Source organism: Kogia breviceps, chromosome 4, assembly GCF_026419965.1.
Source record: "Kogia breviceps isolate mKogBre1 chromosome 4, mKogBre1 haplotype 1, whole genome shotgun sequence".
NCBI lineage: Eukaryota > Metazoa > Chordata > Mammalia > Artiodactyla > Physeteridae > Kogia > Kogia breviceps.
In genome coordinates this window covers 61,541,213-61,558,003 of record NC_081313.1, presented here as the reverse complement: position 1 = coordinate 61,558,003, position 16,791 = coordinate 61,541,213, and the positions used below count along the sequence as shown (strand labels likewise).

Genomic DNA, 16,791 nt, shown 5'->3' with positions numbered 1-16,791 from the left:
TGAGAATATCCTTGTATTCAACAGAATTTTCTCTGTTCTTACCAGATCATTCAAACTGTAAAGAAGACATTTTTTTTCCATTAAAAATATTATGTTCTGTAGAGAAGAGTAAGGTGCAAATGTCAACATTTTCATAATTGGTGATCATAAAATTCAGTTTTGAAGAAGATTGTAGGCAATTTTATTTTCTTTAATTTAAAAATAATAAGACCATATAAAAATATGTTCTTCAAATAAATACCAATGATTTGGTTTTAGAGATAGAGCTAAGAAATTGATTAAAGTATATGAATAAATACGTATCTGAGTGAAAATTATTCTGCTTATGTTTTTAATGCATCATTGAACATGGATATGAGTTTATCTTTTAGAATTTTATTTTTGAAAATACATTTTTGATAGAACTGTTTCATAACCTACCAATATAATAAAACAAGTTTTATAGTCAATAAATACATATTCTAGAAATTACATAATTTTTATTACTTAAAATTTTCTATCTCACCAATAGTGTCTGTTAATATTTTGAAATAATTTAATTTCCTAAACATTAATTTCAGGGATCAGAAATAAAAGCAAGATGAGTCAGTACACTAACTCAAAAAATTATTTCAATGAATAGACTTATTTTCTTTTTCTGATTTATTTTCGTTCCGTATTCTAAATCTCAACACTCAAAAATAGACTTTAGAGTTAACCTAGTTATAGATTCTCACTCTACATTTGAGGAAACTAACAGTTGGGTGTATTTTTCCCAGGTTATCCCAGCAAGTTGATTACAGTCCAGTATACAACACTTCCTTTTGACCTGTATTACTCATTTGGTGACTATTTTGCTAATTGTCCTTAAAAATCAATCATAGAATTTTTCTTATCTGTGGTTGAACCAACATGGTTTAATGATTCGTGGATAGCAGTAGTTGGTAACCAAATTTAGAATAGCTCTATTAACATTTTTCACCTGTATTTTTTGTAGTTCTGCTTTAGTAAAACTGGGTTAATGGTTTTTAAATAGATTATTACTGAAAGAAGGTTGCTTTTTATCCAAATCAATTATCTTAACGAATCAATATTGTAAAAGTTTACCACACCATTCCTGTACTTTGGCTTACTGTTATAGAACTATCTTAGCTTTGCCTGACTTCACTGATTTTACTTTTTTTTAATCCACTTCTAATGTCTGTAAAATGTTCTAATGCAGATGTTTATTTTTTCCATGTATTATGAATCCTATTTATAGTTAGAATTGTATGTGTGTAACCTTCTAAATTAAAATTATGCTTTTACAATAAAATAACTGGAGTTTAAAATACAAACCTATTTTGTTAACATTTCAATTTTGGTTTAATTATTATTAAAATTATCTCAATATATGTTAATGTAGTACATTCAGAAATTGACTTAGGAAATCTTATTATAGTGTAAAATCTGCTATAATAAGTTGTTCCCTAACATAAATAAATAAATGACCAATATTACCAGAGGCTATAAGCAACATGGGGAAAAAATGGAAGGAGTCTTTTATCCTAGTTTTTAGAGGGCATCAGCAGCTTGCTTTTATGAAAAAGTAACAGCTAAATGCACTGCAAATAATTTGCAGTAATCCAGTTCAGTGATTCATGTGTCTGCTTTAATGGGTCATAATTCAGGGTAAAGTAACTGAGTGCAGTCAGAGTGCAGACACTGCTTATGCCAGGGACAGTATCTCTTCATAAAACACACCTCAGGAGAAGCAGTTTGCCAGCCCCCTAATACTCTGATGTTTTGATGTCCTGCATATTTTTCCGATTAAGTTTTGAGTGCCATGTTTTTAGTTGTATTTCCACATTCATTATTCTCACGTAGACCCTTCAGCGGGTTTGCCATATATGATTATTTTTTTAATGATGCCTTTCTTTCCACTTCAGCAGTTTAATAATCTAGCACATGGCTGCTTCTCAGTACTCAGCATTCACCTCCCCAATACTGAAGAGGACATGTGGTTTGGCTTCAGAATTCCATTTGCAGCGTTAGAAATGCATATTCCCTATGGAACAACATTTGTTTGACATAACCATTCATTTTTATTACCTCTTTAAATATGTTTATCCAGAGTTATCAATAATCATAAGTAACTATTCTCATCTTGTTCTATTTTTTTCCAACAGACAAAATTGCTTACCCAGTACATATTAAATCTCGGCAAGTATGATCAAAACTACGACATCAGAGACCGTACAAGATTTATTAGGCAGCTTATTGTTCCGAATGAGAAGAGTGGAGCTTTAAGTAAATATGCCAAAAAAATATTCCTGGCTCAAAAACCCGCACCACTGCTTGAGTCTCCTTTTAAAGGTACTATTACCAGAATATACCTGCAAAATATTTGTTGTCTAAAAAATTATGACATTATATCCCATTTCTAACATGTTTAAAATTTATCTCTTAGAAAATATAAGTGATTAGCATATGTAAATATATAAGAACAGTGTGCTTTCTACTCATTCATCTGTTCTCCAACGCAAGCTTTATAGTAGTTCATGTTTTTATAGACCTTATTTACCTAAATAATTTCAATCTTCTGATTTTATTTTTATTCTAACCAGATGATTTGGCTGAACAATAGATAAAAGCTGTGTTGTTCTTGCAGACATTGACTTCATCTCTGTTTTAAATAGATAGCTTTGTTTAATAAGGAGTATATAATTCACCTTAATACTTAGTTGTTATTAAATAAATATTCTGTGTACACTAACATAAGCTTTTCCAGGAAGAATTATTTCATTAAAATATCCCTTTATATTTGTTTGCTTTTCAAAGATGGAAGTTGACTTATTTTCCCCAGCATTTTAAAAGGAGTGTTTTTTTCCTCAGTTTAACAAGTAGCCATTACAGTGGAAATCAAATGATTATATACTTTGGTTTTCATATTATTTCTTATTTAATGTTGTAAAGTGATAAAAAGCAGTTCAGTTTTGTAGAAAAACTATTAAAATTCTGAATGTGTTTGTGGCAAGACATGTATATGGATTGTTTAACTGTGCTGTCATTCTTAATATTCACAGTAAAGTAATTTTTAGAGAAGCTACATATCAGAGCAACACCTCTAAACACACTGACTGATTAGCTTTTTTATTGACCATTATGGGGGAGATTATTGTAATCTATGGACTGAAATCAGTTTTTTGACCTATGAAGAGCTTCCTAGTTTATATTTATTCCTTGACATTTGAGGTAATGTGCCAATTACCGTGAGCTCTGATTAGGATTGTTCTCTGTTATATATAGCTCATATTGTTTATTTTATATTTTCCTCTATTTTAATAGGTAGGGATCATTACCAGCTTGGCACTTTGTCTCATACTCTCAACACTAAAGCTACTGGGTACCTGGAATTATCTAATTGGCCAGAGGTGGCACCTGACCCATCAGTTCGAAATGTAGAAGTAATAGAGTTGGTAAGTTGACCTTTCTGAAATTAATTTTGTCAAGCAGTGGGAGATTCTGGAATAACTATTGTTTTATATAAAAGCTTTTTTGGCAGATTGAAAATCGCTCTGGTATTTCTAAATGTAATGTGTTAGATATATCTTGCTGCTATGGGAAGTAAATATGGTAGTATTCCTATGTCATTGTACATGTACTGTTCCTTTTCTTCAAGGAAATAGAGAATGGAATTCTCTGCATCAGTGCCACCCACATTTGTGGTATTGGATTTGTAGTTGTGTAGATTCAATTTCTAAGGTATTTAGTTTCATTGGGTTGAGCTTTTCCTACTTAGTTTAGAGATTCGTAAGCTTCCTGTTAATGTTTTCTAAATCATTTTTGCTGTCTCTTCCAGAAAAACCATACAAAGTGTTCTTCTCGATTTTCTGATGAACCTTTTTTACGTAAAGCCTAAACATAAATAGGAAGCATCATGTACCAAAAATGTCCTTACATACACAAGGTCACAATTAAAATGAATAATATGTTGCTTTCACATTTAAAAAAAAGCTCTCTATATAAATAACCTTTTCCTAGATCTTTAAAACATGTTGTCCACTAAAGTAAGAGAATTAGTGTTCTTTCCTAGTATTATCTCTTTCTTTCTTACATAAACAAGAGAAATAAAGAGAGGGGTCTTCTGATTGTCTTTAGAGATTGATTATGTGAAAGATATCTGATACTTTTTAAAGTAGAATTAATAAAGAAGAACAGTTAGGTATTACATCCTGGATGCTTTTCTGGTAGAACACATATTTTGAACTAGGTAGGATTCAGATAACCAGTCTTTCTCACTAATTCCTATGAGAAAGTCAGTTAATCTTCTTGCCTAACTTTTCCATATACAGTGGGAAAAAAATATTACTTTAAATAGAAGAATTTCTATAACAGGCATAGCTTTTTTTTTTTTTTTTGGCCACACTGCACAGCTTGCAAGATCTTAGTTCCCCAACCAGGGATCGAACCTGGGCCACAGCAGTGAAAGCATCAAGTCCTAACCACTGGACCTCCAGGGAATTCCCCAGGCATGGCCATTTAATTTGATTCTTTTGAGAAATACATTTCTCTTAACTACACAAAATTGTCTGGCTTTGGAGTGTGGCAAGAGCAATAATAGCTGATAATGGCTCCATTTAGCAGACTCTGGAGTGTACTTTGATAGTTTTATAAACATTATCTTGTTTAAACCTCATAATGATTATAAGTGATGGTTATTGTTATTCCCATTTTGCAGATGATGAAACCAAGGTTCAGAGAACTTAAGTAAATTGCCCAAGTTCCCATAGCTAGTAAGTGATAGAATTGGGATTCCAACCCTTATCTGAGTCCATTGTTCATTCTCTTACTGCATTTTATTATGTAACATGAGGAGAGAGGAAGCTTGAGCTTGTTTGCAAATCTGTACTATCCTTAGTATTTAACACCACTGTTTTCATGCTGTAACAAATTATCTCTATTTAGAGATGAATTTTTAAATTATAAAACTTATTAAAAACAAGTTGCATGCTCCTCCTTACAACTAAGTTTGGTGATTTCCCCTCAAATCTACATACTACTCTTAAGTATTCTTCAAAAAAATTGGCTTACTTGTGAAACTTTTGGTCAGGTGCCAGAATACAAAGAGCATGTTCTCTGTTATGATTCTTTCACAGAAATACTGTCTCTCCTAATTTCTTATGTCTGTTTGTTGTTTTTATGGTTCTGTCCTTTTTCATTGTTGGGTACATAATGTTTTGGTCCAAGTAGAATCATCCTTTTATCCTACCCCCGCTTCCGCCCTATCCTTCCTCCTTGCTGCCCCAATGCACCAAAAAAAAGTAAAATAAAAATAGTTTATCATCTCAGAAATTAATAACAATGCCATGCAATTTAATTTGGTCTCAGCAGTATCCTTATGTTGGCTGATAGATTGGTTGGTTGGCTGGCTTCTTCTATTTTCATGTGCTTTTCTAAGCATTAACTATGTTATAGGGACAGTATTTGCAGTATGCGGGCCTCTCACTGTTGTGGCCTCTCCCGTTGCGGAGCACAGGCTCCGGACGTGCAGGCTCAGCAGCCATGGCTCACGGGCCCAGCCGCTCCGCGGCATGTGGGATCTTCCCGGACCATGGCACGAACCCATGTCCCCTGCTTCGGCAGGCAGACTCTCAACCACTGCGCCACCAGGGAAGCGCAACCTATTTTCTTGTATTCATTTCACCTGTCCAGTTCAACAGATACAAATTGATTTCTTTTTCATTTTGCTGACTACATTGTGAAAATTAATAATTGGTAGCTTATTATGGAGGATAATTGATAGAACTTGGTTGGAAAAAACTGTCACTCTCCGTTGATGCCATGCAGAAAACAGTTTCAGTCTGTTGGTCTCTGGACATACTGACTTAAAATTATACTATAGAGACTCAAGTAAATATAAAAATAATGCACATAGTTTTATTATAAGATGCAGCTGCGACAATGCAGAAAGTACTGTTCACATAGTCTTTCATTCTACCTCACCCCTCTAAAGTCCCATCAATGTATTTCATGCACGTAATACATGTGTTATCCTAGTTTTACTATAAAGTGATCTTACAGGGTCACATCTTGTTACTATGAAATACAACTTAGTAAGAATAATGGCCTAGGCTTAGATAATCTGATATTTTCATCAAAACAACATGAAACCTAGTCACATTGACACTAGAAGTCACTTTGCATTGCATACTACCATTTCCAGGATATCAGATATGATATATATTTATATGATGACACCAGTAAGTTTTCAAGATTCTTTATAATTTTTTTTGCTTAGTTCTAGAAAATTCTTTTCTCCCCAGTTACAGAAAAGCTGTCTTTTGCATATCAAGGGTATTTTGCTTTATAAACACATCTACTATCAGTTACTATCAGTATTTTATCCTACATAGGAACTTTCAAATGGGGGATGGGAGGTGGGCGTAGATACAACCTAGCCTGTCCGGGAGAGAGAGAGCTCTGACCAAGGTGGTGGTGGTTATATGCTTTCTTGATGCATTCGATGTTTAGGATAGAAGAGAAAGACAGAAGCCAAGATTCTGTCTTGATAGAACCCCAAGATACCCCAGGGTTCAGGCTGTTGTAGATGGTACAGGCTATTTATTGCCTACACTGAGTATTTTCTTTCTTTTTTTCTTTTACCTCAGTATCAAGCTGTGAACTTGAATTTCTTACTGCTGTTACTGTGTCTGCCTCTAATTGCCCTCATCTCTTCTAGACTATCTTACTTTAGTTTAAATCTTCTGTAGACCAACAAATACACAAGTGTTTAAAATCATATGTTAAAACAAAGTTGTTGATCCAATATAATAGGCTCTGAGTGAGAGCCTATGTTCCTCTGCTTAGGGGTAAAGGGGAACAAACCAGTGTCAGGATTCTCAGAGTTGCCTTCTCTGTTGAGGCTTTAAACTTCCTTCTGGGTTCACAGAGTATTCTGAATGACTAAGTTTACCTGAAGACTGAATCCCTTAATGAGAATTCATTGATATTTACATTTTTACTTTCTTTTTTTTTTAATCAGGCAAAAGAATGGACCCCAGCAGAAAAAGCAAAGAAAGAGAATCCTGATAAATTTTATTCTGAATCTGCGGAGGAGGAGGAGGACTCTTCTGAGAGCAGCAGTGACAGTGGTAGGGTTTTAATTCATTGAAAAACATTGTTCACTATAGCTTATATGCTGTGCTTCCTATAGACCAATAAGGCCTAGAACATAATATTCAACAAGCTGGTTTAAATGAACTTTATACCATTACAATAATTCCTTTCACTTACATAGCACTATTTTCAAAGTAATTTCTAACGCCTTTTCATTTGACATTGCCTCTTGGACCCACAACTAATAAATGATATAATTGAAACGGGAACGCATGCTCTTCTGAATTCTAACCCACCCTGCCTGTGATATTCATTAGCATATTGAAAATGTAATTTTATATTTGATAAGCCTTTAGTGAGGCCTTTAAAAGTAACTTTTCTTTTGTATTGGGTTGGCCAAAAAGTTCATTCGGGTTTTTCTGTAAGATGTTATGGAAAAACCCAAACGAACTTTATGGCCAACCCCCAATAAAATGTAAAGTTTATTTTTAACCTTGAGCAGTCTGTTCTTATCCATTTTTTACTCTTTTACTTCTACATGAAAGCTAAAATTAATAAATCTCTTGTGTATTATAAAGAAACAAAGAGCTAAAAAGACTGAGGGCAACCACATGCAATGAAAAAAATACTAAACAGGAAGGATCTAGAAGTCCTGAGTTTTAGCCAGGCAAATTGAATAAGGCACTTACCTTCTCTATATCTCATAAATGAAGGGGTAGAGTTAGATGCTTTTTAAGTCTCTTCAATACTGAAAGTCTGAGTGATTTGCATAATAAATTATATAGGAGTTACATACTCTTATTAACAGCTAACCTAGTAAACTTATCTGATCCAAGACTAAATGACATTTCTTTCTTTTAAAACCTTTATTCTTTGGGAAGCCAGGGCTGCTCACTATTACTTAGTCATCCATTACCTGACATTAAGGTAATTCATTCATTTTTTCCTCTTTTTCCCCTGTCAAAATCTTTGTTTTCAGTATCTGATAAGTTAATCTGTGGTACATTACCTTCTGAAGTAATATGCTGAAAAATGGGGGTAATTACTTCAATCCAAAGAGTTAATGCTAAAAAATATGGAATTTCAGGAATGATATAGACCATTGAGAAAGATATGTTGTGTAGTTGAGTGTTTCATATAGATATTTATCTCCCATCCCATTTATTCACAAGCTCCTGTCTGTTTAGAGTCTACCCTTTTTCAATACGTATTTGAAATATTCCATTAACATTATGGCTTTTCATGGGATTATCTGAGTACTTATAATAGGGAGTCTTATGGCAGGAGTTCCATTCTGACTGCCAGAGGAAAGAGAGAACTTTTCTCATTAGAAGTTACCAGTTTTTTCTAAACAGTGCCTGAAGTGAACTAGACCCAGATTCATGTTGAACTCCCATGTAATAACATGAGAAAGTAACTTAGATGCTATACTTTCTTATTTATTTATTTATTTATAGCATAAATGATTTATCTAAGTTAATATGTACATGTGCTTAACTTTGATATCACAACAACTTCAAAATATTTTTATTCAGCAGTTTTGTTTTGCCTTTGTAAAGTTTGGGTAAAATAAATTTTGCTCTTTGTAAAAGCTGACGATAAAGAGTGGCTTACCATGTGGCAGGCACTGTTGTGTCCTAATCACCTTTACAGGTTTCAAATCATTTAATCTTCACAACAGCTCTTTGAAGTAGCCTTTGCTGAAAGGAAAACTGAGATCCAGACAGGCTGAATAACTTGCTCAGTCTTACAACTTGGTACACGGCAGGGCCAGGGTTTGAACTCGGACATTCCAGCTTGAGAACTCATGCTTATAACCACTTCAAGCTCTTCCAAAAGAATATAGGCACTCCTAGCTTTTCGCTGTGATACATGAATTAATCCTCATAAAGTAACTATTATTTACCTATTAGAATAATGTTTTAACTAGAGGTTACGTTCCTGCCTGAGGACATTTCATCAGATAGGTCATAGGCCGGGACAACAGTTTGTCCTCTTATCTAGGATACAACTCTGCACCTATAATCATTTCAACTAGTAAAAAATTATGCATCATGTTTAAAATACACATAAATATACTATATGTATCACTTCTGCAAAGAGCCCTAGTATACCATAATTTATTCATAAAACATTTAACTCTATAGTGCCTCAGTGTAACTTTATCATTTCTTTGACCTACGGAAGACTCCTATACTAGCTAAAATAAGTGCTTTTTAAGTAGTGATGTTGCTTTATTGCCTTTGAATTTAGGAATTTTTTTTGTTTGTTTTTGTTTGTTTGTTTTTTAACATCTTTATTGGAGTATAACTGTTTTACAATGCTGTGTTAGTTTCTGCTTTACAACAAAGTGAATCAGTTCTACATATACATATGTTCCCATATCTCTTCCCTCTTGTGTCACCCTCTGAATTTAGGAATTTTTGAAGACAATTTGAATGACTCATTTCCCTCTCAAAATTGGTTCCTGAGAAAATTCAACAATCCTTTCCTTTTCTCTAAATAAAATTTCTCATTATAAGTAGAGGAATTAAAATTATTTCTTTATTCTTATATCATCCTCATAATCATTCTTTAAATAAAAACTTTTTGCCATAGCTAAAATACTTACGGGTTTGCAAAGAAAGATAGGCTCACTTTGGTTTAGTTCGTTGATCTTTTCTTTGCCTTTCCCCACTCACTAGCAGAGTGCCTTCTCTGTGCATTGGAGTCCCGCCATGCTTACCCTGCCGCAGGATTCAGGAGTCTAAGTGACCAGAGGGCATAAATAGGAAATGTGGAACACCTGAGGTCCACTAAACTAAAATTCAGCATCTGGTTTCATTTGTGATGAATGTTGACACTTACTTGTGTCCTTATGTATAATTAAATGGGTATAAATCAAGGAGCATCTGGATATCTTTTTTTCAGAGAGTGAATCTGGAAGTGAAAGTGGGGAACCAGAGGAGGAAGGAGACAGCAGTGAGGACTCCAGTGAGCATGAGAGTGAGAGTGGAAGTGAGTCAGAGGCAGAAAACAAAAGAGCAGCCAAGAAGAACTCCAAAACCAAAGGAAAAAGGTGAATTATTTTGTCAGAATTTCCTTCAAAAACGTTCTGTGGTCTTTTCCCCTGGTCTAACATTGAGTGAGAAAATAAGTGTGTGTGTGTGTGTGTGTGTGTGTGTGTGTGTGTGTGTGTGTGTGTGTGTGTGTGTGTGTGTTTTCCCAAACAGATTTTAAATCTTGTAATATTAATTTAAAATACTAATTCATATTATTATCTTACTTGTAATGCTCAGTTTTCATTTTGAACTTGAAAAAATCTTGGGGTTACATTTTGAAAATTGGTGTAACCTTGGAAGGCTGAGTTAAGTGATCAAGCAGTCGGTATGAAACACTTAATTACCTTTTGAAGCAATTTTGCTGAGGGTGAAAATTAAATCCTTCAACACTTTGCCATTATGTAACTAAGACAATTGATTTTTCTAAATAATGTTATATTAAAAAGATTATGATCCAAATATTAGAGTCAGGGGCTGTGAAGGAAGACGGTCATAAGATATTTAAGTGTTAGCACTTTTTAAGATCTCCCATTATCAACAACATTATCATGTATTAAAGTGTCATTAAAATTTTGAGTAATTGGGGCTGATACCTTAGATTGTCTGAGTCTGTTTTCCCCACTGCTGTCAGTGAGTGGCCTCTGCAGACACGATGGCCCTTTTCCTGGGAGCCTGCTTCCCGCGCACTTGATGAGCTTGCAGCCTAGCTCAGTCTTGGCTGACAGCACTGATTGGGGCGCAGTACGCTCTCTGCTCCTTTTATTACAGACAGTAATTAAAGCAGCTCGCCCTGCCACTTCCATAACAAACACAGCATAATGCTCTAATTATGACTTTATTAATTTAAGTCAGGATTTAATGATTTTAAAAGTGATTTATATTGTTTTTCCTGTTCAGAACAAATGAAATCTGTAGGTTAAATTAATACAGGCTTTTCATCATTGCAAAGTTAAAAAGCTAGTTACCAGTAAATTCTTTTCATTAGATTAACATCTGAAACTCTAAGCAGTAAGGTAAACAATAATTACCCATCAAAATTGAGTGATGCAAAGCAAAATAACACTTTTACCTTCAAAATCTTATCTTAAAGGCTAGAAGTTAAATATATTCAGAATCAATCACTTGTTGCAGCAAGCGAGTTACTTGGTTTGCGGTCGCCTTTTCTTAGAAGTTCTGTGCTTCAAGTTTAACATCAGAATATCTATAATTACATAGTTTATAAAAAGTGTCTTATTTCTTAGAAAGGGAAGTTATGTTCAGTGCACTAAATATCCTTTCCAATAGCAAAAGTCAATATACTAGAAATTTATAATCATAAATTGTATTAGTTTCATTCTTTTTTTCTTCAGAAATGGACTTTTTTTAACCCATGTTTGAATTTTTAAAAATTGTTTATTATACGAAAGGAAATCTCAGATACATTCTAAACCTTATATTTTTAAGTACATGTTTTAACCATTAAATGGGGGAAAATAAATTGCCATTCTTTGCTAGGGGAAGAAAAAACAACAACATACTTTTTAGTCATCAAATATAATTACATGTGCTCTGAGATGTTACCATGACTCCATTTTTAAAAAATAGCAATCATATTTCCTCCACAAAATTCAATTCAGGGAAATATCAGTTCTTCCCGTGCCTCACCACTCTCCCTCACCGTGTGTTTTTCTGCTTGTCTCTTAGAATTTTTTTTTTTAAAACTTTGCCAGTATAACTATATGATAATTTTTTAAAGCTAAGGGGCTTAAAGTATCTTCAAAACCACCCTTTAATAATCATAACTAAAAAATAATAATAATAATCATAACTATTTATGACTAACTTTGAGGGGTTTTTTTTCTTTTTTTTTTTTGTGGTACGCGGGCCTCTCACTGTTGTGGCCTCTCCCGTTGCGGAGCACAGGCTCCGGACGCGCAGGCTCAGTGGCCATGGCTCACGGGCCCAGCCGCTCCGCGGCATGTGGGATCTTCCCGGACCGGGGCACAAACCCGTGTCCCCTGCATCGGCAGACAGACTCACAACCACTGCGCCACCAGGGAAGCCCTAAGTTTGAGTTTTATACTCCAAAGTATTTTCATTGAAGGGAAGTACTCCAAAGTATTTTCATATTGGGTAGTGGAGAAAATATGGTCTTTATAGTAAGACAGACTTGAGTTTAAATTCCAATTCCACCCCTCCTGGCTATGTGTCCTTGAGCAAGTTACTTAACTTTCCTGAATATTATAGGATAATAATGTGCCCAGTAAGAATATGTTAGAACATCTGAATAAGATAGTTGCTTATGAAGTGCCTAATACTCTTTGGCACAAGATAGATTTTTTTTTTTTAACTAAGTGGATTTTTAAAACAACACACACACACACACACACACATACACACACACACACACGGTAAAGAGAACTAGACCTTCAAATTTGAGCAAATAAAAAAGACCACAAGGCATCTCTTTTCCCCTGAGAGAAGACCTTTTGGCTACCTTACATGTTATTTCTTCTTGGAGACCTACTTCCCTTGCCTTCTGCCTGCCTTATTTCTGTTTTTCAACTCATGTGTCTCTTCCTCTAGAAGCGTTCCCACTCTCGGTCAAGTTTGTTTAGATGCTCCTCCAGGTGTTCTCATGACACAGTATACTTTATTACTTATTATTTTCCATGCTTTATTATCACTGCCAGCTTACTTCTCTGTATCCTCCAATGGACGGTAGACTCTGTAAGGGAGTACATGGAGATCATCTGTATCTTACTAACCTCTGTTATCCTTAGCACCTAACATACTGCCAGCAATATGGTGGGCAGTCAGTAAATATTCGTTAAGTAAGGGAGCGAGTGAACAAATGAATGAATAGCCTCAGCACTTAGGTTTGATCGTTTGGTATTTTAAAACTTTATATCTGATTATCTTACATTTTTAGTAAGACTTAGAACGTTAGAAGAATTCTGTTTTGAACCTGTTAACATTTTCTCATATAATATGTTTAAGGGTCACATTAGGGGACATATGTTAATAATTTTCTTGGACAGAAAAATCTATAAAATGCAAGTCTATTTTAACAGAAGTTGATGTATAAATATTTACATTTATTAATGAACACTTAGTATTTTGAAACAGCATTATCTTTGAAGTTGTTAATGTTAGCACCTAATGTGTATTTCTGGTAAATCAAACATTTAATTATTAATTATTTTCTACTTATTATATCATTCAGTGTTATTTTATAACCTTTTGCATTTGAACTGTGTGTGATGTGGTATAATTAGTTTTGAATGGGTTCTGATTTATTTGGTTATAGGTAATACTACCTTCCTCGTTATTTCATTAACATGTTCTGGGATTTTTAAAACCACTTTTACTGTCTTTTTGTACACTGAAAAGAAATGGTTCTCAGTGAAATACACTTCTCTATAAAGATTTTGGTTCACAGGCAAAATGGACAAATGGTAACACTTGTCATTTGTTTTTTCAAACTACTTAAACTTGTTTATATAAGTATCTAATATTTCAAAATGTATTATTCTGATTAGTGATTCTGAAGACGTGGATAAGGAAAATGAAAACTCTAAAACTTCTGATTCTTCCAATGCTGAATCTAGTTCAATAGAAGACAGTTCTTCAGATTCTGAATCAGAATCAGAATCTGAAAGTGAATCTGAATCCAGAAAAGTTACTAAGGTAAGAGATTACAAATTTTTGTAACTGAAAATAAATAGTCTTTTAGTCTTTTCCCAATTATGAATAAATATTTCTGAAAATTTGTGTTTTGTTGAGAATCAAGAAACCAGGCAAGGAATTTAATATGTCACTGACAACTAAAATAAAAACCATCTTTATTCATCCACACCTGTGATTTTATTTTGCTTTTTTCTAGATTATCACTTCCCTTATAATTCAACTCTGCAGAGAAGTTAGAAACTTTTTTTAACCTCACCCTTTCCAACAAAAATTAGAGACCTCAGTGTTATGAGTATGACTTTTTTGTTCTTGGCTGTGATGTGACAAGGGAGGCTTTTGCCAAAGGGGAAGTAAAGGGAAGTCACAGAGACAGTGTTGAGCAAAGAAATATAAATGTACATGCATCATAAGAAATTGAGACTAATATGCTTTTTAAAAAAATATTAGCATTTGGATAATAGAATATTTTTAAAGGTTTAATTAAAGAATATGCATTCTTTAATAGTTAATAAAAATGCAGTAGCCATATATTTAAATGCAAGAACCACTTATAACAGAATGATTACGCTTTTTGGTATAATATTTGTAACACCAAAAGTTGTCTGCTTAGCAGCAAAAAATAAAACCATGAATTGGAAAAGCATAGTTTTTAATACACAATTCAGACCTAATACATATCTTTCTGATCTTTAATTATTATTCCCTGCCTATAAATGGATCATGGTGTTGCTAGGTTTCAAATGCAGTGGTTTTTATAAATAAATGTTATTATTCCATGTTGAAAATATGGTCACACTTTACCCTTTATTGAATTCAGTTTCTTTTTAACCTACTATATTTTTCATTTATTTGTTTTGGTAACATGAATTTCTTTAATGTCATTTGAGTAGCCAAGTATGAAAATAAATTCATCAAAGTAATAATTGCCCTCCTCCATCCAGAGATTTATTGTTAAGGAATAAGCATATTTTAAAAAGAATAAGCATGCTTAAAAAATTAGCTAGTATTTGTCTTATCTTATTTCAAATATTCTTGAATATTGTAAAACCTATTTGAAACTTGAATTTATATTTAAAACATATCTATGTGTAGTATATAATCTAGGATTTTTATTTTTCAAAAATTCACATAAAATCTTAGAGATTTTTAGGTTTATTAATCTGACCTCTTATAAAAACTTACCACACAGTGAGTTTGATATCCTCTCTTTCCTACTTAAATTTTAAAAAGCTTAAGATGTTATTTAAAATAAAGGAGCTTTAGGGCTTCCCTGGTGGCGCAGTGGTTAAAAATCCGCCTTCCAGTGCAGGGCGCATGGGTTCGAGCCCTGGTCCGGGAAGATCCCACATGCTGCGGAGCAACTAAGCCCCTGTGCCACAACCACTGAGCCTGCGCTCTAGAGCCTGAGAGCCACAACTACTGAGCCACGTGCCACAACTACTGAAGCCCACGCACCTAGAGCCCATGGTCTGCAACAAGAGAAGCCACAGCAATGACGAGAAGCCCTTGCACCGCAAGGAAGAGTAGCCCCTGCTCGCCACAACTAGAGAAAGCCCACGCACAGCTAAGACCCAAGGCAGCCAAAAATTAATTAATTAAATTTTAAAAACCACTTATTTAAAAAATAATTAAATAAATAAATGAAATAAAGGAGCTTTAGAAATTGAAAATACAACCCAGAATAAGAAATCTGTGTTTTTTAAAATGACCAAGAAATTAAGTAATGGGAAGTGGGTGGAATTAAAGTGAGTTGTTCTTATGAAGTTTTGTAGAAGTTGAAAAATTGTAAACTTTAGTGCCTATATAGTGTTGGGCTTTAGGGCACCCCATTAGAATGCCACAGAGGTACCCCAGCTCGAGATTCAATTTATTTCTTCTTTGGTGCGTTCAATGATCAGATTAAATCTCTTAATAGTTGAAAATATTTTACTGTAGAAAATCATTATAAAATTTCAAAGTAATGCAGTGAGCCAAGACTCTTGAGAAATTCAGGTTTTACTCACATTGTTGATAGTTTTATGTCTATGTGTTTTGCTTATATAGTTTATTTTCTCTATATTTTAATGCCTTTCCTGTCAGTAACAGGCAGATAAGCTTGTTTGTTTTAATTTATATTCTCCACCTTAGTGCCACCATAACTATTTTTTTCTTTCTATTTCTTTCTGAGTGATTTGAAGTGTACCATGCAATTACAAGTGTACCAGTTTTCTAATAATGGGCAACTCTATAATTGTAGGAAAGTCCTCCTTGCACCAAGTGTTGTGGCTTCTGCTCTAAATTATGAGTAATGAAGGCAGATGGTGGGTGCTTTACCTTAATTTAGCATGACAGTGTGTTAGAGCTGAAAACTCATCTGCCTTAAATCTGCAGCCCAACTAAATCTATACTTTTACTCTCTCTCTTCCTTTTCTTTCACTTGGGCAATGTATTTTGGGGATATCGAGCATGAAAATGGGACTTTGAGGGTATCTTGAATATATGGCTTTAAAAACAGTTCATTTTATGGTGTTCCTACGAGATAGGTATAATGTTCTCCTTGTTGGAAGATAATATCTTTATGCTTCAGTTTCCTCATCTGTAAAATAGAAATGCTAATACCTACTCTGCTTTTTTCAAGTGCTATTACAAAAAATCAAATGTGAAAGATCAATGTAAAGCCCTGTATAAATATAAAACAGCAGTGTTAACATTTTTTAACTTGAACATTAATTCCCTGAGAGACCAACAGTATTAGAGTTACAGAACACCAATGCTAAAAGGAACCGAAAATTTTTTGTAACTCTTATGTCTCCCGCATTTTCCAATTCTTTTTATACCATTCAAGTTAGGAATTAACATTCAGATGTGACCCCTTACCTGCAGCCTGTGATCCCATCTACTTTTTGCAGAAGATTGAGCTGACCTTCACTGTAAGCATATCCTACCTCTGTGCTCTCTGACACACAATCTCCATTTACCCTCCTTTTTCTTTGAATGGAGCTTTGAGTAAGCTATCCCTATCCAC

The 16,791-nt window shown here is 33.9% G+C and overlaps 1 protein-coding gene across 4 annotated transcripts in view; it reads left to right on the top strand.

Annotated features, from left to right (window-relative positions):
* Positions 1-16,791, top strand: part of AP3B1 (adaptor related protein complex 3 subunit beta 1) — a 262,792-nt gene that overhangs the window by 153,002 nt on the left and 92,999 nt on the right. For all 4 annotated transcript variants that reach the window (XR_009335400.2, XM_059061372.2, XM_067031191.1 and 1 more), the window contains exons 16-20: positions 2,148-2,334; positions 3,307-3,437; positions 7,004-7,112; positions 9,988-10,135; positions 13,640-13,787. Coding sequence is in view for 3 of the 4 variants with exons in the window: in XM_059061372.2 (XP_058917355.1) it covers positions 2,148-2,334; positions 3,307-3,437; positions 7,004-7,112; positions 9,988-10,135; positions 13,640-13,787 (723 nt within the window). In the remaining variant the exon portion in view is untranslated. The remainder of the gene's footprint in view (positions 1-2,147; positions 2,335-3,306; positions 3,438-7,003; positions 7,113-9,987; positions 10,136-13,639; positions 13,788-16,791) is intronic.